General features: G+C 40.9%; 1 protein-coding gene across 3 annotated transcripts in view; it reads right to left on the reverse strand.

Moving 5' to 3' along the window:
* SORCS3 (sortilin related VPS10 domain containing receptor 3) overlaps positions 1-22676 on the reverse strand; it is a 633894-nt gene that overhangs the window by 205436 nt on the left and 405782 nt on the right. For all 3 annotated transcript variants that reach the window (XM_027529080.1, XM_027529079.1, XM_027529078.1), the window contains one exon: positions 22180-22253. In XM_027529080.1, the coding sequence (XP_027384881.1) occupies positions 22180-22253 (74 nt within the window). The remainder of the gene's footprint in view (positions 1-22179; positions 22254-22676) is intronic.

Here is a 22676-nt window from a genome sequence, read left to right on the forward strand (position 1 = left end):
GATCAGGCCTCTCAGTTGATTATAAGCTTTTGAAGGAGGGATTGTGGCTGGTATATAGTCACTCTCCCCAGAGTACTTCAAATCTGAAATCGTGAATATTTCAGTAGAAATAGCTAGAAAGGCCAAAATGACTTAGTTTTAGGTCACTGTACTGAGTCTACCATCACCTAGCACATGTACAAGCAAATTTAGGGCAAAATGCAAGTCAGTGTCATTGGAAGGCAACACAATCTATCTCAGAAGTGGCTGTGCTTGGGGTAATGACAAGGGAGTTTTCCAAGCCTCGGTTTGTCATGTATAAAATGGGGACAGTTAGTCCAACTGGGAATAATGAGAACAATATATAATTAACAGTAACCATGGTATGAGGTAACAGCGTCACCACACCACTGTCTACACCATGATTCTCAGTGAGTCTCTACCTCTCTGGGCCTCAGTTTCCTTATCTGTAGGCTAAGTCTGCTTTCTCAAGACTCTCTTTCTGCTTTAATTGTCCAGGTGTATCTTGGAAACCAGTATGTCTCACTTGGGTTCCCAAGGTCGATGGCTGTTTCAGAAATGACTGCTGATCTCTTCTGAGCAGGCGGAAGGAAAGGTTCTTATTCATTACATACCCCCATCAATCATCTGGAGTCCAAAGGATGTTTAATACGGAATCACTTAATTTAATAGTCATTTTGACATAAGAAATTGTTTTCTTAAAGCAAGAACTGGCTGTAAAATCTCAAGTGATATTTTATGGCTGCTGTATAATAAAATCATTCAGCAATTAGTGATTAATGACATACCACAGTAAGTTTCTCCGTGGTCACCTCCCCCCACGCTGTTTCCCTCTGGTCTTACCCACTTGCCAGTCCAGCAATCACACCAGCACTGACAAGGCTCTTTCTATAACCAGGGTGGATTTATGAGCCTAAAAATTCTTCATCTGCATCAAAAACTGTCCAAAGAAGCTTGGAGCCATAATGGGGCTGAATGAAAGCATTTAGTAACAAATAGACGCATTCCGTGGCATGGGGGAAAGTTAGAAAACATGGAACTCCCTCAGACAATCACTGCTAATGTTCAAAACAAAAGAACAAAGTGTTGACTCCCTAGGTTTCGTTCTTCAGGGGCAAGGTTTTTGTGGGAAAGGCATGTAGACCCTGTGAGCTGACCATCTCCAGCAGTCTCCTGCCATCACACAGCCCTCTTAGCCCTGACCCTCCCACTCCACAAACGCCAAACACCCTCTCACTGAGCAAGGTCCCAGCTATGGCATCCATCTTTGGCCTATCCTCACAAGTACCAAAAATTAAACTTGACAGTGTGGGATTTTAACCCAGAAAGATCATCTCCACCCTTTCCTAGTTCATAACACTCATCCATACAGACTACTGGTACTGATCTCATCTTACAAAGGAAGAAACTGAGGCCCTGGGTGCTCAAGAACACACGGCTAATATACAGCACAATCATGATTCCAACCTGGGCGTCCGCAGTCAGTCAGTGGCCCCACCTTGGCCCACTGCACTGTTCTGCCTGCATGCCTGTTAACAGAGAAACTGCAGTAATAGGGGCCATGGATGAAGCACACTACTGGCCTAGCATAAGTCCTCAATAAATGATCATTTCTGATTATCATTGTTACTTGTTTCACAATGCTGTTTATGACTGCCTTGTTATTTACTGCTATTATTATCAACACTCACTTCCCTTTAGGAACAAGGACAGGATTTGGAGTAACCTCTGTGCCCCCGCTGTAGTGGATACAGTGGTGTGCTATCTGGACCCCACTCTCGTCAGGCATTCACTCCCCAGTGTTAGAAGTGTGAATGGCTGGTGACTCCCAGCTGAGTCACTGTCTGGAATATAATACAGCTGATGACAACACTTCACCAAGGTCACACTTTTCCCCACTGGTAGCCCACATCTATGAACAGTCAATGTGAGGTAGGAAGGCTCAATTCCTTGGCTCAAGGCTGGACATCTCTGAAGGGCCATCCCAGCTCCACAGCTCTCATGGGATCAGCAACTGTACCTGAATCACAGTACACTTCTTCCCTGACCAACACTGCTCCCCTCACCCCTCAACGGGGTGTTATTCCTGAGCTCCAGTAAACCTCCTGCCACAAATTCCTGACTCAAAGTCTAGCTGTCAAGGGAGCACTGCCTATAACATCCACCCCCACCCAAAAAAAAAACTACACAAAAAACAAACACAAAAACAACAGAGAATATTGCTTCAGTGCCTTTTTACACTAGGGGAAATCATACCCAAGTCCAGAGTATGGTTTTCCATGAAGTGTGCAACTATCATGCTGAATTTAAATACTCATTAAAAAGGTATCTGTAAAGTCTTTGAATCTGTGGTCACTATAACTTGTTGATTTATTTCCAAGTAGAACTTGAGTTTTTAGATATTATAAAGACAGGAAACAACATTCTAGAATGGGAGAAGGAGTTAGATTAATTTTCTATTCTTCAAGATGTTCTTTTTCTTTTTTAATTGCAAAGCACATCTTCCAGAATTTCCTGAAGTTCCATCTCCTCTTTCCAGTATTTGCTACTCCCAGTAATAGCCTTTTAATAGGCCACCTGGTCCCCAACATTCCCTTTTATGATTTGCCCTTCATCCCACTGCAAGGATGACCTTCCTAAAGGCTGAATCTGAGTATGCCCATCACTGAGCAGAGCCCTTCAATTGTATTAACTGCAACCTGGCATTTAAAATCTCTAAGTTATCACTTTAATCTTCTTTCCCAGCCTTATCGGCATCTCTTCTCTCATAAGCATAGACCTTGAACCTCCTGACAGACTGAACTATTAACAATTTTTTAAACACACCCTATGCTCGCCTACTTTCAGACTCTCCTCCTGCTCCTTTCTCTGCCTGAAATGCCACTATTATGTCACACTGCTGCTGCTGCTGCTAAGTCGCTTCAGTCATGTCCGACTCTGTGTGACCCCATAGACGGCAGCCCACCAAGCTCCCCTGTCCCTGGGATTCTCCAGGCAAGAATGCTGGAGTGGGTTGTCATTTCCTTCTCCAATGCATGAAAGTGAAAAGTGAAAGTGAAGTCGCTCAGTCGTGTCCGACTCTTAGTGACCGCATGGACTGCAGCCCACCAGGCTCCTCCGTCCATGGGATTTTCCAGGCAAGAGTGCTGGAGTGGGTGCCATTGCCTTTGTTACGTCACACTAGAAGGCCCATAAGCACAAACATAGGTCTGCCTATGAAGCATCTGTAAAGGCTCCCCTCAAATGCCACCTCCTCCATGAAGACTCGACTGATGCCGCTTCCCCTGGCCACAGTAGTCCCAGGTGGTGCCTCTGTTGTCCACTTCACCACTGTCCAGTAATCCCAGGTGGTGCCTCTGTTGGCCACTTCACCACTGTCCAGTAGTCCCAGGTGGTACCTCTGTTGCCCACTTCACCACTGTCCTTTGTACCAGGCGCTTGTCTATTTGCCACAACTTTTCTTTGCTCTACTGTATCAGTAGCTTTTGCTGCATAATAACCCATGCTAAAATGCAATGGCTTACAACAGCAATGATATATTTTGCTCATACATCCAGGGGATACTTGGGGAATTTGTCTAGACTGGGCTGCATAGAAGGCTCTGCTCCAAACTAGCGATTGGGGCGGAGCTGGGCTCTGCACAGAGGTACAGGTGTGGGTGGGCCTCTTGTTGTTCATTATGGAACCTGGAATGAGAGGGTCACAGCTCCCAGGGGATGGCAGACGCAAAAGACACACACCCCAACCAGGAAGGCACTTTAAAGCTTCTGCTGTGTTACATCTGCTAAATTGTCAACACACGTCAAATAGATGAGCCACAGCCAGGCTGAAAAAGTACCTGCTGTGTACAGTCAAAAGGCATCATAAAGTTAAATGGCAGCGAGTTTAGAAGTACAATTCTATTACTTAAGAGGTAATTAAACATTGAAACAATAACCCACATCTATAATCTTGGCCACTACCCAGTGGCAGAAATAGAATTATACTCAGAAGCCCTGACTCCTTCTCAGACTCTTTCCACTACACCTCACAGGTCAACGATTTGCTCTTCCTAATGTATTGAGTTTCTCTCAGCTCTGGAAAATCCTAAGAAATCTCATATTAAAAGAATAATATGAGATGTCCTTTGTATGAATACACGATGCACAGAGTTAGGGAGTCCAAATAGTCTCTTGAATAGAAGTCCTTAGTAAGTACAATGGATGTAGATAAAATCCATAATCTCATTTATGCCACAGTGTTAAAAACTAGAGGCATTATTTTAATAATGACTAACATCTATACAGCACTTTACCGTTACAAAGCATTTTAATAATGCCTTAGAGCTTTCAAGCACACTTGAATGTATTATCTCATTTAGCAGGGAGTGTATGCATTTTTAAAAGATGCCTGGAGGTGGCAATGTCTTCACTGGCTGCAACTACTCTTTCGCTGTGGATGGCAAGTACTGAGGAGAAAGGAAAGAGGGTCTGGTAAGGGAGCTTTGGCAATCCCAGTCTGCAGGACTCAGAACGCAACACCTAGGACCCCACTACCAAACCTCTCTGTTTCCAAAACAACTTCCTAACGAACTCCTCTGGTTTCTAAACCTAATATACAAAGAAACTGCTGGGAAAGAGTGCTGAAACAGAGATACCTGAGGCCAGGGTCTACTGTTTTCAACTGAGGGTTTCAGGGTGGGGCCCAAGAATCTGTGCTTGAATAAGCAGCTTAGTTCAATGCACTTCAGGTTCTCCCGTGACTACCATCTGAGAAGCAAAATTAGCTCTGTCAGAGGACTGACGGGATCTCCTTTCCTGCCACCACGTAATGTTGGAGATCAACACTCAGGCTGCAAGAGGATCATTGATGCCTAGGAAGAAAGCATGGAACCAAACCTTCAAGACCTTCAGCTCTTTGAATTTTACAGATTAATATGCAGAAAGTCACAGGAATCCCATGAGCACCCCAGGCTTGGCCACTACCCAGTGGCAGAAATAGAATTATACTCAGGAGCCCTGACTCCTTCTCAGACTCTTTCCACTACACCTCACAGGTCAGAGGTTTGCTCTTCCTAATGTCTTGAGTTTCTCTCAGCTCTGGAAAATCCTAAGAAATCTCATATTAAAAGAATTAAAAAGAAAAGAAATTACAAAAGGAGACATAGCGTTACTCCCCTTATTATGTCATACATGTTTCAAATCTCTTCTTCCATGAAAGTAGAAAATAGTCATAAAACCCAACTCCATTTGCTCTATTTTGCTGCCACTTCTTTTAGCAACACATGTTAAACACGGGGGCGGTGATGCTAAGGAAGGTTATGACTCAGGATCCGGGACCTCTCATTCCCAGCATCACTTGGACAAGTGCATGACCACCCATTTTAAATCCCCCAGTGCTTCTGGCCCAGCTCCTTGGCAATTATTGCACACTTTGGTGCTTTTTATAGATCAGACTCACTCCAGGGTCTGACCTTTGCAACGCTTCAGTCTCCCCACATCCATATGAAATGCTGAGTGGGCAGAGCAGGAATCCCCCTGGGGCTCTCTCTCTCTGCCTCCACTGTGCATGGTTCTGCCCAAATTACTTGACAGCTTGTCTGCAACACTGTGAAGGGAAAAGGTTGGAATGTCTGAATATGACACGGTTGGCCAGTGGGGAGATGAAAAGGGGCGGGGCATGCCCTTAATCCATCATCCAGACCCTCTTTCCAAAGAGCAGATTCAAGTAAGAGGCCTGGAGGTGGAGAATGTGTTCTGATTTGTGCCGGGAGCCGGCATATTGCATATTGAGTGCATATTGCATACTGAGTGCAGCACTTTCCACAGCATCATCTTTCAGGATCTGGAATAGCTCAACTGGAATTCTATCACTGCTGGGAGCCAGTGAGGAACTCCGCCCATGACAAAGGTCATGAGGAAGGAGGCTCGGCATACGCAAAGGTGGGATCGAGCTTCAGGAGTCCCCCTGGAAATTCTCGAGCATATACCCCCAAAACCAGAGTCTGCCTACTTTCTGCTTTGTGCTTTCACCTACACCTCTGACTTTACGGGGGGCTGTCCCCCACTACCTCTCTGAAAAAAGAGTTAGCTTACAGCTCCAGTTACACAAACTCCTTTGGAAATCCTCTAGCCTGCCTGAATAGGTTTTTCCGGCCACATGTGATTGTTCAGAGCCTCCCAACTGTGAGAGGCAGGAGATGTTCTAAACTGTCTAAACACAGATTCTTTTGAGTAGTTAAAAGATTGATTAGAAATTGTATTGGTGAAGGGATTTTCACTTGTTGGGCCAATGTTTGCTGCTAAGTTTCCATATCCCTTACCTGCTGTGTCCCTGGCAGTGTATTGATTAATATAATTGGTCTAAGTAGTAGCTTTAATGTTTGTAACCTGGGACCCTTGAGTTAATTCTTTTTCTTGTTATAGCCCACCATACCTTTGCTCTGTAGGAATGCAACTTTATCTAATGCTTTTGGAGGGTGGCTCCTAACCAATCACCTTTAGAGAAAAATAAGTTTTCTGAAGAAAGGGTCTTAAAATGTTAACAGGCCTCCGGGCCAGAAGATGATGCAAATCACCTAAGCTTTTGCATATGATAAGTTTGCAGGAAGAAAGCCTGGCTTGCTGCATGACTCTACCCCTTCCCCCATTATCCTCTATGCATAACTTAAGGCATAAAAACTACTTTGGAAAATAAAGTGCGGGGGCCTTGTTCACCTAAACTTGGTCTCACCGTGTCGTTCTTTCTCTTACCTTCTGGCTGAATTATTCAGCCTCTTTTCTTCACTGAATTTTCCTACTGAGCTATCCTTATTTCAGCCTCTTTTCTCCACTGAATTTCCTCACTGAGCTATCCTTATTTCAGCCTCTTTTCTCCACTGAATTTCCTCACTGAGCTATCCTTATTTCAGCCTCTTTTCTTCACTGAATTTTACTGAGCTATCCTCATTCTATTACTCTTTATATCCTTAATTAACATTTAATTAAGCAATTGTTTCCTGATCTTCGCCTACACCGTCTCTCCTTCGAATACCCTGGATCAGCAGGGGCTGGTCCCCGGCAGATTTGGGAGGAACTGAGGAACTGAATGACAGTTCTGTCCCTCACTGTATTTGTAAACAAAGGGGATCGAGGTGGTAGCATATGTTAGTTGCTGGATTCAGAAATACACAAACATGTACATGAGAGGAAAACTGCTGCCTTTGAAAAGCAATTTGTTGACAGCTGAAAAAGCCTAACTGACTAAAGGAATTTCCTGTTTTAAGCATCCCTGGTGGCTCAGAGGGTAAAGCGTCTGCCTGCAATGAGGGAGACCCGGGTTTGATCCCTGGGTTGGGAAGATCCCCTGGAGAAGGAAATGGCCACCCACTCCAGTATTCTTGCCTGGAAAATCCCATGGACGGAGAAGCCTGGTAGGCTACAGTCCATGGGGTTGCAAAGAGCGACTTCACTTTCTCTTTCACGGTGTAGTCACAACACCTAGGCTCAGTGCCATTTACCACCAAGTAAATGAAAGTATACATTTTTTTCCAATTCAGTCACCAGTCTTTCACCCACTCTCACATCTGGCTCTATGAATTATCACTTAACTCGTCAAAATCATTTCCAAGTGAATGTGGACCTTTGTCTTCTCACCAAAATACGTTGAGCCCACTGATAGAGTGGAGGGTCACCAGACAGCATCCTCATTAGCACAGTAACTTAGGTACTTTGGCAAAATTTTAACCATTCAATAAGTGTCTGCACTACAGAACTGAACACTTCAGGGTGGTGCAAGCACTAAGGAAGGATAACCTTTAGACTATTATACCAGTAGGCAGCTTGTGTAAAATGAAAAGATCAATCTAGATCAGTGATTTTATAAATATTTTTGCTTCTTTATTGAATGGTCTTCTATCTTCAAAATAGATCTTATGCATAGCCTAATATATAAAACATTAAAAGCTGAGTAGTTCTGACTGAGTAAAAATGATGGAGCCAAAGAACTGATCACTAAGCACTCCTAAGGCTTCTCTGTATATCAGGTAGTTCCTGGGGCAATTTGTCATCCTTCTCATTTAACTTATATGCAGAGTACATCACGTGAAATGCCAGGCTGGATGAGGCACAAGCTGGAATCAAGATTGCTGGGAGAAATATCACTGACCTCAGATACACAGATGGCACCACCTTTATGGCAGAAAATGTAGAACTAAAGAGCCTCTTGATGAAAGTGAAAGAAGAGAGTGGAAAAGTTGGCTTAAAACTCAACATTCAGAAAACTAAGATTATGGCGTCCAATCCCATCACTTCATGGCAAATAGATGGGGAAACAATGGAAACAGTGACAGACTTTATTTTGGAGGGCCTAAAAATCACTACAGATGGTGACTGCAGCCATGAAATTAAGACAGTTGCTCCTTGGAAGAAAAGCTATGACAAACCTAGACAGCATATTAAAAAGCAGAGACATTATTTTACCAACAAAGGCCCATCTAGTCAAAGCTATGTTTTTTCCAGTAGTCATGTATGGATGGATGTGAGAGTTGGACTATAAAGAAAGCTGAGTGCAGAAGAATTGATGCTTTTGAACTGTGGTGTTGGAGAAGATGCTTGAGAGTCCCTTGGACTGCAAGGAGAACCAACCAGTCAATCCTAAAGGAAATCGGTCCTGAATATTCATTGGAAGGACTGATGCTGAAGCTGAAACTCCAATACTTTGGCAACCTGATACGAAGAATCAACTCATTTGAAAAGACCCTGATGCTGGGAAAGATTGAAGGCGGGAGGAGAAGGGGACAACAGAGGATGAGACGGTTGGATGGCATCACCGACACGATGGACATGACTTTGAGTAGGCTCTGGGAGTTGGTGATAGACAGGGAAGCCTGGTGTGCTGCAGCTCACAGGGTCTCAAAGAGTCAGACACAACTGAGTGACTGAACTGACTGACTAGGGCAATTTATCAGAACACGCTTAGAACTCCCAAGAGCACTAGTGAAGAAATCACTAGATCAGGGTGATTAGTCCTGGCCTAATCACCTCTTAGATGTCTAATCACCTTAGAGATAGAATCACCTCTTAGAACTTCCAAGAACACTAGACTAAAATCACTGGATCTTTTAGGGTCCTTTCTACTCTAACTTTTCCATATTTCATTAGTATAAAAGAGTTTATTAATTCAGTATGATACTCTGCCACCATGAATATAATAATTATAAATACTCTGCCTATATACAGAAAATTGTTTAGGTTAGGAAAAAGTGAAAAAAAGACATAAATGTGGAAACCTATTACAACTGTATTTTTGTGAAAAATTACTTTCATGTGTACAAAAATTAGAAGAGGACAAGAATAAAACGTGTATTAAAGTGATTGCATCATTAGTTCAATAAAAATCTATAATGCTGTTGTATTGATTAAAGTATAAACAGAAATGAATTATTTAAGAATATATACTAAAAAAAAAAGAATATATACTAGGTTTATATTTTTAAAAATCCACAATTCCATACTTTTTCCACTGGAGAAGGAAACTTGGGATCAAGATACGTTAAAGGAGCTGCATCTGTCTTGAGAAAAATCAGTAGCTTATCTATTGACAGAGAGCTGTGCAGAATGCACTTAAGCATCGCAAGGAAAGTGCCAAATGTTAATAAATCTTCATAAAATATGAATATCATGTCATTTCCCTGCACAAAAGATGAATTCCCTCCATTAGCCAGAGCGACATGTCTAAACCACTTACCCGGTATTTGAAGCCCTTCACAGTCTGAATCTAGTCTATATGTCCAGCTTCATTTCTCACTGCCCCTCAACACAAATCCTATCTTCCTAGCACAGTGTCTCCTAGTCAGGGGTGAAGATGCCCCTCAGAGAACATTTGGCAGTGTGAGAATATTAGAGATACTTCTGGTTTTCACAACTAGAGGGATACTTGTAAGCATTTATGGAATAAAGACCAAGGATCCAACGAAACCTCTCACAACACACAGGATAATTATTCATACCAAAATGGTAAAAACGTTGAGGTTGAGAAACGCTATTTCAGCAGATATACTAACTGCTCTCCAAATATCCCATGACTTCAGCTTTGTTCTAATCAGCTTCCCTTTGCAAGAAAACCTGTCTCCCTTTCTTACTCGCCAAGTAAACCCACTCTTCAAGGTTCATTAATCCCATTTCCTCTAAGAAATCTTCACTTGGTATACCAGACCAACCTGTGCCCTTCAACTTCTGAGCAATCATGACATTTCTTACTCATATTCTATTGGTGCTTCCCATTTCTAGCCATGTTCCATTCACAATCTGCACGGACATGTCTCAACATTTGCATCACATCTATTAAAGTACACAGGATAAGATACAATATAATCTTTAGCTTATGGTTTTATGAATTTTATTAACATCAAGCTAGAAATATTTTCTCTAAAAATAGCTTTAACAAGTATAATAATAAGACATAGCCTGAAAGCTGGAAAACAGATCAGAAATATGAACACTGACTATTAGGTAATGAATGGGATTTGAACATAGAATAAAAATAAGATATGCAGATGCACTCAACCTTGCTCAGTTTCAAAGAGATGCTAAGTATTATCTGCCAGTAAATTAATGTGGATGGTCATTTCTTCCAATTATCTTCTCATAAGTTGTTTTATTATTAATTTTCTATCTAATATTTATTGAGCACTTACCATGTTCCAAGCTAAAAAGACTGACATTTAGCCAGGAGGCAATGGCAGGGTATACTGATGTCCCACCAGCCAGAAAGGACACCAGCTGATTAACTACCATTGCCCAATCTCATACAGCTATTAAGGGCAAAGCTCTCCTCCTATTTTAATTCCTAAACTCCCACAGGAATGAATTTGTAGTTATATCACATTCTCTTGATCACTTAAAAATCTTAAACACGTTTTCTTTATAATATAAAGAATCTTAGGGCACCAACTAAATATGCATGTAGGCAAATTACAGATATACCTCTGTTGGTTATAGATTATAGATACACTTCTTATATGCATACAAATTATATATACACCTCTAACTGAATTGGTTACCCAATTCAGTCATGCCAGTCTGAATAAAGATGTTACATACAAAATATATTTACTTATAATAATACCAAAAGTGAAAATTCTTTGAAATAATATTAACTAGAAATATGTAAGACTGATATAAAGAAAACTATACAATTTTTACTGAGAAACAAAGAAGTAATATAAAAGGAGAGACAAACCATATGGCCAAAAATGAAAACTGGATATTGAAAAACATTCAGTTCTTGCCAAATGAATTTATAGCTTTGCCACAATTCTAACCAATAACCTAAATAGCTGCTTTATAGTGGTGGGGGGAAGCAGGACATTTTGAAACATGACAAAGTGATTCTAAATTTATTTGGATGGACAGATAAGTAAAATAAGCCCAGGAATATTTGGGAAGAGAAGAAAAGGTTCTATTTTTGTTTTATGTTTTGCAAGAGAGGAGACTTGCCCAGTTAGGCACTACGCTGTGTTATAAACACTCACTGAACACAGTCTGGTCTGACTCAGGGCACAGAGGACTGACCAAGCCAGCAGGATAAAGGCTGTTGACAAATGTTACCAACCTCAGTGGTCCCTAACTTCTGGTCAGAGTTTCTCCTGCAGGAGACCATCAGAGAAAGTAGTCAGAAATATGGGCACAGAATTAAGTAGGAAGATGTTCAGTAGATTTTAATTACTTAAAAAAATTAAAATCCTACAAATTCTAAAAATATATATCCATCTAAATTCTAAAAATATGGATAAAATAATTATAAAATGATTAAATTATAATACAGTCACAAGATGAAATAGACAATTATCAGTAATGAGATTTCTGAAGCATAATATAGGAGAATACAGAGTCTTTTAATATATATAATCTAATGTATAATATATATGTATTATATACACTGTTTAATAAAGGAGCACTGCAAATCAGAAAAGTCCAGCTAATAGTTGCATGATCACAGTTGAGGGCATAATCTACACATAAAGTAATAGGAGATATAACAGAAAAAATAAAAAGATTTGAGCAATTTTTTTAAAAGTATGTTTGATATCATAAGCCAATTAAAATACAAAGAACAAACTGGAGACAACATTGAAACAAAATGAGAGACTATATAAAAAACTTATAATAAAGAAGAAGCAAAAACAGATGGTCACATAAAAGAGATACAATGGCTAATAAATACATGAAAACTTGTCTAAGCTCACCAGTCTGATAAGAAATGCAAATTAAAACAAGGGAAATCCATTTTTGCATTAAATTAGATTACTTTTTTAAATTAAATTTTTATGAGGTGTTGAAATGGCATTTCACTAGTTTGAGTGGAAATTGGTATAAACTTTCCAGAGAACAATTTGGCATGCTAATATTTATATATATTGTTTTGGTAGTCTATCCTTAAAAATCATAATAAACCAACCTTGGAAAGATAATTACTTAGAGGCTTTCAAAATAACATTCCAGTAACTTCCTTAATAGTAAATGTTTAGAAGCAAGAACAATGTAAAATAATAGTAGAGTGATTAAATTACTATATAGCCACCAATTAAAATACAACTCAAATAATACAAATTTTAAATTATGTTTAGAGAGAGTACAGAATGGTACAGGAAAATGTTCAAGTATGTTTTAATAAGATACAAAATTTCATAAACAGCATGATTTCAATTGTCAAACAAACAAGTATATTGAAAATTATACTACATTATAATAAAGGAAAAGTCTATGGAAAAGTACTTGATTTTTTTAAAGTGATGTCTTCTGGGCAGTGAAATTAGAAGTAATTATTTTCTTTTTATTTTCCTGCATTTTCTTGAATGTCTACAATAAGCTTTGGTTGATGCTACAATCAGAAAAAAAGAAGTATATTGTGTTTGTACCTTTTAAAAATTGTTTTTGAATTTTTGGTATTTCCTTCCCATCTATTCCTACAAGCCTGAGGCACTTCTGCCTCAGGTGAGAAGTTCTCTGGAAATTTTGCACTTCTTCTCAATGTCTTCCCTGCTTTATCAAGCTGTGGGCTGAACTGTGTTCCCCACTCCCAACTCATCCTCATTCACATGTTGAAGCTTTAACCTCTAATGTAAAAGTGAAAGTGTTAGTTGCTCTGTCATGTCCAACTCTTTGTGACCCCATGGACTGTAGCCTGTCAGGCTCCTCTGTCCATGGGATTTTCCAGGCAAGAATACTGGAGTGGGTGCCATTCCCTTCTCCAGCGTATCTTCCTGACCCAGGGATTGAACCCGGGTCTCCTGCATTGCAGGCAGATCCTAAGGCAATGCTAGGCATTGCTATCTTGAGAGGAGACCTTTGGGAGGTAATTAGGGTTAGATGAAGTCATGAGGGTAGAGTCCTCCTCATGGCAATAGTGTCCTTATAAAAGGCAAAAGCATGACAGGACACAGCAAGAAGATAGAAGTCTACAAGCCAGAAAGAGAGCTCTCTCCAGAAACCATGCTGGCACCCTGATCTCCTTCCAGCCACCAGAAGCAGGAGAAAATACACATCTACTGTTGAAGCCACCCAGTTCTATGGCAGTTTGTTATGGTAGCCTCAGGTTAATACACACTCTTAACCCAACCAGAAACAGAGCAAGCTTAGATTTCCTCAGCGAGGAAAAGGGTGATTCCTCCTGCCTGTAACACTGTCTCCAACCTGCATGTTAAACAACCTCCAACCCTTCAGCTGGGGCTTCCCTGATGGCTCAGAGTATAAAGCGTCTGCCTGCAATACAGGAGGCCCGGGTTCGATCCCTGGGTTGGGAAGATCCCCTGGAGAAGGAAATGGCAACCCACTCCAGTATTCTTGCCTGGAGAATCCCAGGGATGGAGGAGCCTGGTTGGCTACAGTCCACAGGGTCACAAAGAGTTGGACACGACTGAGCGACTTCACTTTCACTTTCACTTTCAACTCTTTAGTTGGATACTTTCTCCTTGAGCTGCTCAGCTCAATATCCTTTTCTTTCTTTTCTCTCTAGACCTCTCCTTGACCCTCCAATTCTCAGATTCCCTAGTCAAGGCCACTAAACGCAGCTCATTACTATCAGTGGTCCACCGTCCCCACTTCTTCATATAGGGAGAAGAAGCTCTAATGGACAATTTGAGTTTCAGGAAGATTAGAGCAGTCTAAGTGCTTTACTCCACGTGGGTCTCTCCTGGCCTCTCCTCAAAGGACAGTAACCTCTGAAATCTCACCCGTTGTGAGAACAATCACATTTCATACCCTCTGAAATTTTATCAGTGAGATTCCCCTTTCTCTGAGCTGAAGAACTATTTCTCGTGTTTTCCACATAGTCATGGGGTGGAAGAAGCATTTGGAAGCCATGTGTCTCTAATTCCAGAGAAACCATCCAAGAAGCTGGGAAAAGAAGAAATTATGTTTCCCATTTGTATCTTGGAATTTTTCATAGACTGGGTTAGGTAAGTGGATACATTACCTAATTCAGTGTTTGACTTCTCTGCTTGACACACAAATCTTTTCAGAGTTCCCAAGGCAGGGTCAAATATGACACCTTCTCTTCACAGTAAAGAGTTCATCAAGTCTAGAACTACCTACATCTCCTTGTTTACCCTCCTTCAAAGAACCCATCTGTGCTTAGGATAATTATGAATGAGTCCAACAGGTCTTGATTGAGCTTTCTGTTTTCCTCAGTGCACTGGCTGAGAACCATGAATAGCTTTCAAGTGCTGCATTTGCTCTCAGCACTAAGATAGCTCTTCCAAGGCCAAGATGCAACCAGACATATAGCATACGGGTGGCCCCATCAGCAAAGTAGAAACTGATTTCTCCTTGCGAGCTGAGCTTTCACATCTCCCCTTCTGACCTTGCGTGTATTATTCCGAATGTAATGCATTTTTAAATTGCTGCACCATTTAAAAAATGTAAAGGAAAGTTGAATTAAATATTATTTGTGGCATACCCTGGTTTGCAAAGGGCCTCTAAATCTGATTCTATCAGGTCGATGCCTAAATCCCATTATTCGAGATTGCAAATGACTGTGTTTGCAAAATTGTAGAGGCTGCTTCAAAAATTCCGCCCATAATGGTAACTTTGTTTGAAAAGACCTTGATTTTCCAGGAAGCAATCTCAGGCCATTCTGCCTATCCCTTAACTCTCCTTCTGTCATGGGTAATGTATTAACAGACAAAGGATGACTCGCCGTGCAGTTCCTCAGGAACCATAGTTTAGGAGCTTATCCTTGAAGCAAAACACAGAACACATTCCAGAACAGGTGAGATCTCAGAGTTTAAATTGAAGTAATGATGTAAGAGGGTTCACTAGCCACGTTATCTCAAGGTAATCATGTCCCATTTTCACCTCCTGCTTCTCTGCTCTGTCTTCCACTCTCACAGCCACTACTAGGCTGAGCTAGGTAAGTCCAGGACTGAGATAAATGGGATTTTTATAAGTAAGATTAGCGCTTCATTGAATGGGAATCTGCACACTGGGCTCACCCTCACACAAACACACACAGGCATCAAAGAGTATACTCAGAGAGCAAAATCATGCCATCAGAATGCAAAACAGAGTAAAACAGAATAGAATGAAACAAGCTCAGACAATCTCACTAGAAAACCTAGCAGCTAAAAATAACAAATGTGTATTGTCTCACAGTCCTGTGTGTCAGGAATCTGGGCATGACTCCTCTGGGTGCCTCTGTCTCTAGGTCTCTCACAGGCTTGATGTGCTGGCCAGAGCTGCAGTCTCCCCTGAAGGCCTGACTGGAGAAGGACCCACCTCCCAGCTCACTCACAAGATTGTTGGCAGGATTCAGCCATTTCTCACTAGAACTGAGCTGTTGGACTGAGGCCCTCACTTCCTCACTGACTACTGACTGCAACCTCCCTCAGTTCCTTATCATATGGGCCTCTCTGCAGGGCAGCTCACAAAGCAATCACAAGGTCCCTAAGACAAAAACTTTTGAAGATGAATCTCTGAAGTGTCATCTTTCCATTGGTGCCACGCTCTAGTCACCAGAAGCAAGTCACTAAAAGGAGTTCAAACTCAGTGAGAAGGTGCCCAGAAGACAGAGGGCACTGGGGACCATCCGGAAGCTGCCTGCCCCAAGAATGAAGTCAATGTTAATTACAAGGAGACTCATACTTGCATATGTTTTAGGTGAGAACATACAACAGCACACAACAGACATCTTTAAAGAAAGGTATTAAAGATACTCAAAATGTATATATTTTGATGTAATTATTCTCCTTTTAGTAGTGATTAAACCAAAGTTATTGGACTCTAACAATCACCTGCTCCCCCTCCTATGTTTTCTAAGGGCTGTGCAGCAAAGATTGATTTCCTGGAGGGAAGGGTAAGAGTGACAGATGGTGAGATGAGCTTTTCTATATAAGAAAAGCTGATGATACCTGGGGAGGAAGGTGTGTGGGGTACAAGGTATTCTCTGGAAGGGGCCATGCTGTGGACAATGAACTTCTGTGACTGAGAATAGTTTTAGAGCCCATGGAAAGAGAAGGAAAAGATGAGACAGTAACTACCATGATGATCAGGATCTTGGACTGTTAGATATGGACAAAGGAAGTTTTATAAAAGCTTGCTGTGTGCTGTGAGATGTGATGCTGCTTTGCAACTCTTTTAAGAAAACGTTCAATAAAAAACATTATTTCCCTAAAATGCTTCAGTGTTGAATTTTGGTCATTCCATTTGAATGTGACAGTCTGTTGAGACTGAGAAAAAACACACGTTTTTATTTGGGCTACCAAGGACACTTGTCCAAGGAAAAAATCCTAGATATTAAGGAAATATGCATAAAATATTAAACTATTATTTATGACAATGAAAAATATGAAAATTTCCAATGGTCAATAAAAACAGAGTTATAAAGTATGTCTCTTTACATAATGAAGTGTTGCATAGACAATTAAAATGATTATAAAGATTTTATAATATCATAAAATTGTTATAATAGAACATTAAAAGGGGAGAAGGCAGATTATAAAAATTCATGTGCAAAATATTTAAGCTATGTATAAAAGAGCATATGCATACAAAGAGACTGGAAAAAACAAGAACAATGGAAGATTGGAAAGGAAATATTGTGATGAAAGGAGTTTTTAGTCCATACCCTTCCTTTCTTCTTTAAAAGATATATTCCTAGGACATTCTAGCTCTACACACCAGACGAGACATGTTTTGCTTTTACATTTTTCCTACCCTCCCTAATGACCTTTCTGAAAGAAGAAAATAGAAGCTGCTGGCACAACCATCATTAGAAATCTACAAAGAGTAAGCCAAATTAAATCAAAGGACAGAGGAGATGTGAAGCCCATACTGACTGTCCCTGCATGCCATCCACTCCAGCCTGCAGCCAGGCACTGTTACAGCTTCAAAGAGCCATCCATCAGGAACCCTCCTCTCCTTGAGCGCCCTGAAGTGGGCTGATCTAGAGCTTGTTCCACACCTGTTGACTTCTTATAGGGCTTTCTTTTTTCTTCTACTCTAAAGACCAGTCCATTTTTACAGCCCAAAGACCCCAAAAAAGGGGTAAGAATTTAAGTTCCTGGCAGCTTTGGGTGTATTACTTTATCAGACATTCTCCTGCAGTGACATCAAGGAAAAACAAAGGGACCCTGGTCTTTCAGGAGAGAGAACAATTAAGGGGAAGTCAGTAAGAAAGAGACATAGGAGACATTCTTTCTCTTGTTCATGATACTACACAAACAAATGCTATCAGGGATCAGAGGCACTTAGAGGCCAGCCCAGTTACACAGAGAACTCAGCAAGGCCTAGGATGCCTGTCCCCTCATCAGAAAAGAAGCCAGAGGAGGGTGAACACCTAGGGAGACTGAGGGGCCACCGAGGTAAAGCTGTGAACCATAACAAGTATTCAAATTGGATGTGCAATGAAAACAATCTTCCCACTGCAGAATGTGCCTGCCTGTTAAATATCTCCCAGCGGAAGAGTGGAGGTACTATTCATTTGCAGCTCAGTAGGCTATTAAACAAAAAAAAAACACTTTTCCCTCTGATACCCCTGCCCAAGAAGAGACTAGAGAAAGATTACAGTAGGATACTTAGCTCCTCCTGTGTTCTCCCTGCAAACTAAACTTGCTAAAGCAACTGGGGTGATGAAGAGGAGCATGACAGGGCTAGTAATCTGCCTGTTAACCACATATCAAATGAGTGAAAGGGTCACACATAAAAGAGTCTACATGTCAGTCTGATGCTCAGGGCATGATGGTGGAGTCACTCCATAGTGCAAGATTCCTAGGTGACCTCTCTTGATGGCATTAGAACATCTGGAATTCATAAAGAAAATTTTACCTCTAATGAATCTTTTATTATTAATGCTAATATTATGGCCCATGGGAAAATTATGGCCCATGCCCTGTCTAACTCATAGGCACTGTAGGCCACAAAGGAGGAAATGAATAATCATGATACCCCTTAGAGTTCTTGATGCATTTTCACAGCCATTACACTGATCGTCATCGTAGATGGTTGATTCTTCTGCACCCTTGGCAGAAATCATTTCTATATCACGGTGTTCTTCCCCACAGGTCCCCTCTAGGTTGCTACTTTCCACCAACTGAGGCAGTATAGGAGAAGAAACCTAGCATTCATGAAGGATCTATCCCTAGAAATTTGAAAATCTCCAAATTATAGACAACAGTATTTGGGCAATATTCCGTCTGGGTTGCATGTTTACTCTATTTGTCTACTTACTGCAAGATAAGTCTTTTACTTCAATTTCTTGTTTTGGGCATGACTGCCCTTCCCTCCATGTATCTCTGTCAGCCCCAATACCACTTCACTCTGCATCATCCCTCAAAAAGAAGCAGTTTTAAGGCTTTTGGCTGTTGATTTGTCTTGTTTTTATGACATTCAGAAAAATCAAGACTCAAGAAAGAGTGAGGACAATAAAGTTAGGTTGAGATGTGGCTTCTTGGACCCATTCAATTGTTACTAGATGTACACAGGAAAAGTCTCACCGGGCATAGGATTTTCTGGATCCCAGAAAAAATGACCAATCAATTACATGTTATGGTCTTCAGAACCTGATGCTAGGAAAGATAGAAGGCAGGAGGAGAAGGGGACGACAGAGGACAAGATGGTTGGATGGCATCACTGACTCAGTGGACATGAGTTTGAACAAGCTCTGGGAAATGGTGAAGGACAGGAGGGAAGCCTAGCAGGCTTCAGTCCATGGGGTTGCAAAGGGTTAGACAAGACTGAGCAACTGAATAAATTCAGAACTACTAATAAATATAGTACTTAAAGACATAACTTACAAATTATAAATCTGAAACAGAGAAATAAAATTGCCAAGAGTCCAATTCTGAAAGGATGGTATCTTGTCCTTTCAATAACTATATGAAGTTAACAGGAAGAATACCGTTTCCATTTATATGGATTCAGAGACCAGACCCCCGAGAGGCTCTGTCTTAACCAAAGCTGTGTTCTATACCCTGACAAATGCACACTTTGTCTTTCCTCAAGGAGGTATCGAGTCAATATTTCCATGCCTAACCCATACAAGCCAAGTCTTTTCAGCATAAGAGCTTTCCACAATCATGATTCTATCAATGGGGGCGGGGGCGGGGGGGAGGTCTATGTGTCTTTCTCTACAACTCCAGTGACACCTAAAAGAATAATCGTGGCAATTATATATCAGAAACAGAGAAGTGATAATTACAAAAATGGAATTTTCAGCTACTACTTGGCTAGCCAGCACAGGCACTAACTTTTATATTTCCCCATGGGGGCATATATGAAAGAAGCACAGGGTGGAAAAGAAATGAAACATAATTACAGGACCTGGGGATTTACTCTTTTTGCTCTATAAAAGAAGGGGGAAGGCAGACAGAATCTGGAACATTCCCTTCTTGCCCTCTGCAAATAGGAAAATGCTACCCTTCATCCACTTAATTTAATTTCCTTCAGGAATGATGACAAGGCTTATCCAGTCTACTGTACTTCCGTTCTTCATCAACTTGACTTCCTAGTCAGCTAACTGCCTTACCATCTCAAGAATTTGTTTCAGAAACAGCAGAGGGTTTTGTTTATTTATTTATTTATTTATTTTTTTTGAGGGACTTTTGAGTGATGGTTGGGCTTCCCTGGTGGCTCAACTTGTAAAGAATCCGCCTGCAATGTGGGAGACCTAGGTTTGATCCCCAGGTTGGGAAGATCCCGGGAAGAAGGAAACAGCTGCCCACTACAGTATTCTGGACTGGAGAATTCCATGCACTATTCTACAGGGTTGCAAAGAGTCGGGCATGACTGAGCAACTTTCACTTTCCACTTTCTTTTTGAGTGATGGTATGCCGAAGAATTGATGCTTTTGAACTGTGGTGTTGGAGAAGACTCATGAGAGTCCCTTGGACTGCAAGGAGATCCAACCAGTCCATTCTGAAGGAGATGAGCCTTGGGATTTCTTTGGAAGGAATGATGCTAAAGCAGAAACTCCAGTACTTTGGCCACCTCACGCAAAGAGTTGACTCATTAGGAAAGACTCTGATGCTGGGGTGGATTGGGGGCAGGAGGAGAAGGGGACGACAGAGGATGAGAAGACTGGATGGCATCACTGACTGGATGGACGTGAGTTTGAGTGAACTCCTGGAGTTGGTGATGGACAGGGAGGCCTGGCGTGCTTCGGTTCATGGGGTCGCAGAGTCGGACACGACTGAGCGACTGAACTGAACTGAACTGAATTGACACTGAGAAACTGGTCCATCTTAGCTGAGCAAAAGGCAGTAATTATATAACTAGCACATCAGAAAAACAAATATTTCCTTTTTCTGTCTCAGTCTATTGAAAAAATCTTAATATAATTCTAAATACAGACCAAATAATAATTGAAATAGTAGTTATAGAACAAATAATAATTGGTCTGCAAAGGGAAAAATGACTGGGAATAGTCCAGGCATTGAGGTAAAGCAGTACTACCAGTTCTCTTTTTTCTCCAAGTACTTTGTATATAATAAGACATAGTTGATTTTCACAGTGTGCTTCAGCAATCATCATTTTAACTCTGAACATAGTTCTGTAGGTGCAGAGGGGATAGGGTGAAATGTTGCTTCCAAAGATGCTGGTTGTATATATATATATATGTTCAAAGAAGCATATATGTACATCCCCCCACTGCTCCTCCACACCACCCCTAACTTGTGGAAGGCATGAAGGGTCATCTCGTGACTCTTTAAGGGAGCTGAACTAAGGTATTAATATGAGACATGGAATATGTACTACTTTTAAGTACTGTTAATTTTGTTTCTGTTTCTAATTAAGCACATAATTAAGCATATTATACACTTTGGTATATGCTTCCTACATACCTTCCTAGATATATTTGGCCATCGCTTCTGCAGAAATGAAAGCATGATACATGTTAGAAGCATTTCATATAGCTAGGAAGAGTAAAAAGTAAACCTTATACCAAACCAAGTTTACTCTGCTACAATCAAATTAACAATAGAATTCGTGTATAAAAAATACCAGTTAATAACACTTTCTGAATAGGGGAAAGGGCTAATTTTCCAGCTGAAACGTATTCACTCCTTGAAAAACTTGTCAAAATGTGCTCCACAGAAGTTGTTCTAAAGGATGATCAGGTATGACATGAGAAAGGGATTCTGGAGTAAAGTGAGTTTGGGAATCCGTGACTTCATGTCTGGCAGCTTCCTTTACTCTGCATTTCTCCAGAGGCTCTAATATCCTAATGTGAATCCTGAGTCTCCACGAGGCCAGAGTTGGATAACTGTTACCTAAAATTATGTGACCGTAGAAATGCTTTTGGAAGAAGAAGCACTGCTAGTGTTCTTCATAGTACGTTTTAGGAAATGCTTGCTTTTTAGAATAGGTTCATAAAATATCTACTTTTTACTAAAAGAGGGGAGATTAATACATAGCTAAGAGCACCCAGTCATGACCTTCTCAAGAAGCTCTCTGGTCCAAGGCTTCTCACTTCAATGTGCATATAAAATCACCAGGGATTATGCTATATGCAGAGTTCTGCTTAATAAGTTTCAATGTGCCCTGAGATTCTGTATTTCTAAAACTTCCCAAGTTATGCTAATGCTACCAGTCCATGAACCAAAATGAGTAGCAAAGGGCTAGGACACACAATGACCTCAAGTGCTGAAAGTGTCCAGAAATTGCCAGAGAGCCAAGTTGCCTGATTCCTATCCAAGAGAGTGGTGAGACTGTGGATGGGGCTTACCAGTAAAACCTGTTGGGTGTGATGCGTTCATGCATGAGTTGCCACCGTCTTCCAAAGTCCATGGAGCTGTAGAGCTGCAAAACAAGGAAGTGAGCAGAGCATAAGCGTCAAGTGACACTGTTTAACAGAAAGATATGTGCCATCCTTCTGGAGATGAACAATCCAACCCACCAGAGTGCCTAACACACTCAAGTAGACATGCATCCTATCCAGATAAAAATATTATGAACATGACTGTGCTATGCTTATCATGGGGTCTTCTAGCTCAATATATACCCAATCAGCTGAGGCTTTTGAGTTGAGTGTAAACTATTTCTGATGCTATCCATGTCCCACTTTTAGAGGTAAAACCTTTAGTAAAATTATATCTTCCTATTTTCTTCAAATTCCATGAAGTCTTTAGCTATATCTAAAATAACTCAGCAACACTAATTTTTAAAATATTTACTGAACAACTCTTACATGAAAGGCACTCTGATAGATAAGAAGATAAGAAA

The sequence above is a fragment of the Bos indicus x Bos taurus genome, chromosome 26, assembly GCF_003369695.1.
Source record: "Bos indicus x Bos taurus breed Angus x Brahman F1 hybrid chromosome 26, Bos_hybrid_MaternalHap_v2.0, whole genome shotgun sequence".
Lineage (NCBI taxonomy): Eukaryota > Metazoa > Chordata > Mammalia > Artiodactyla > Bovidae > Bos > Bos indicus x Bos taurus.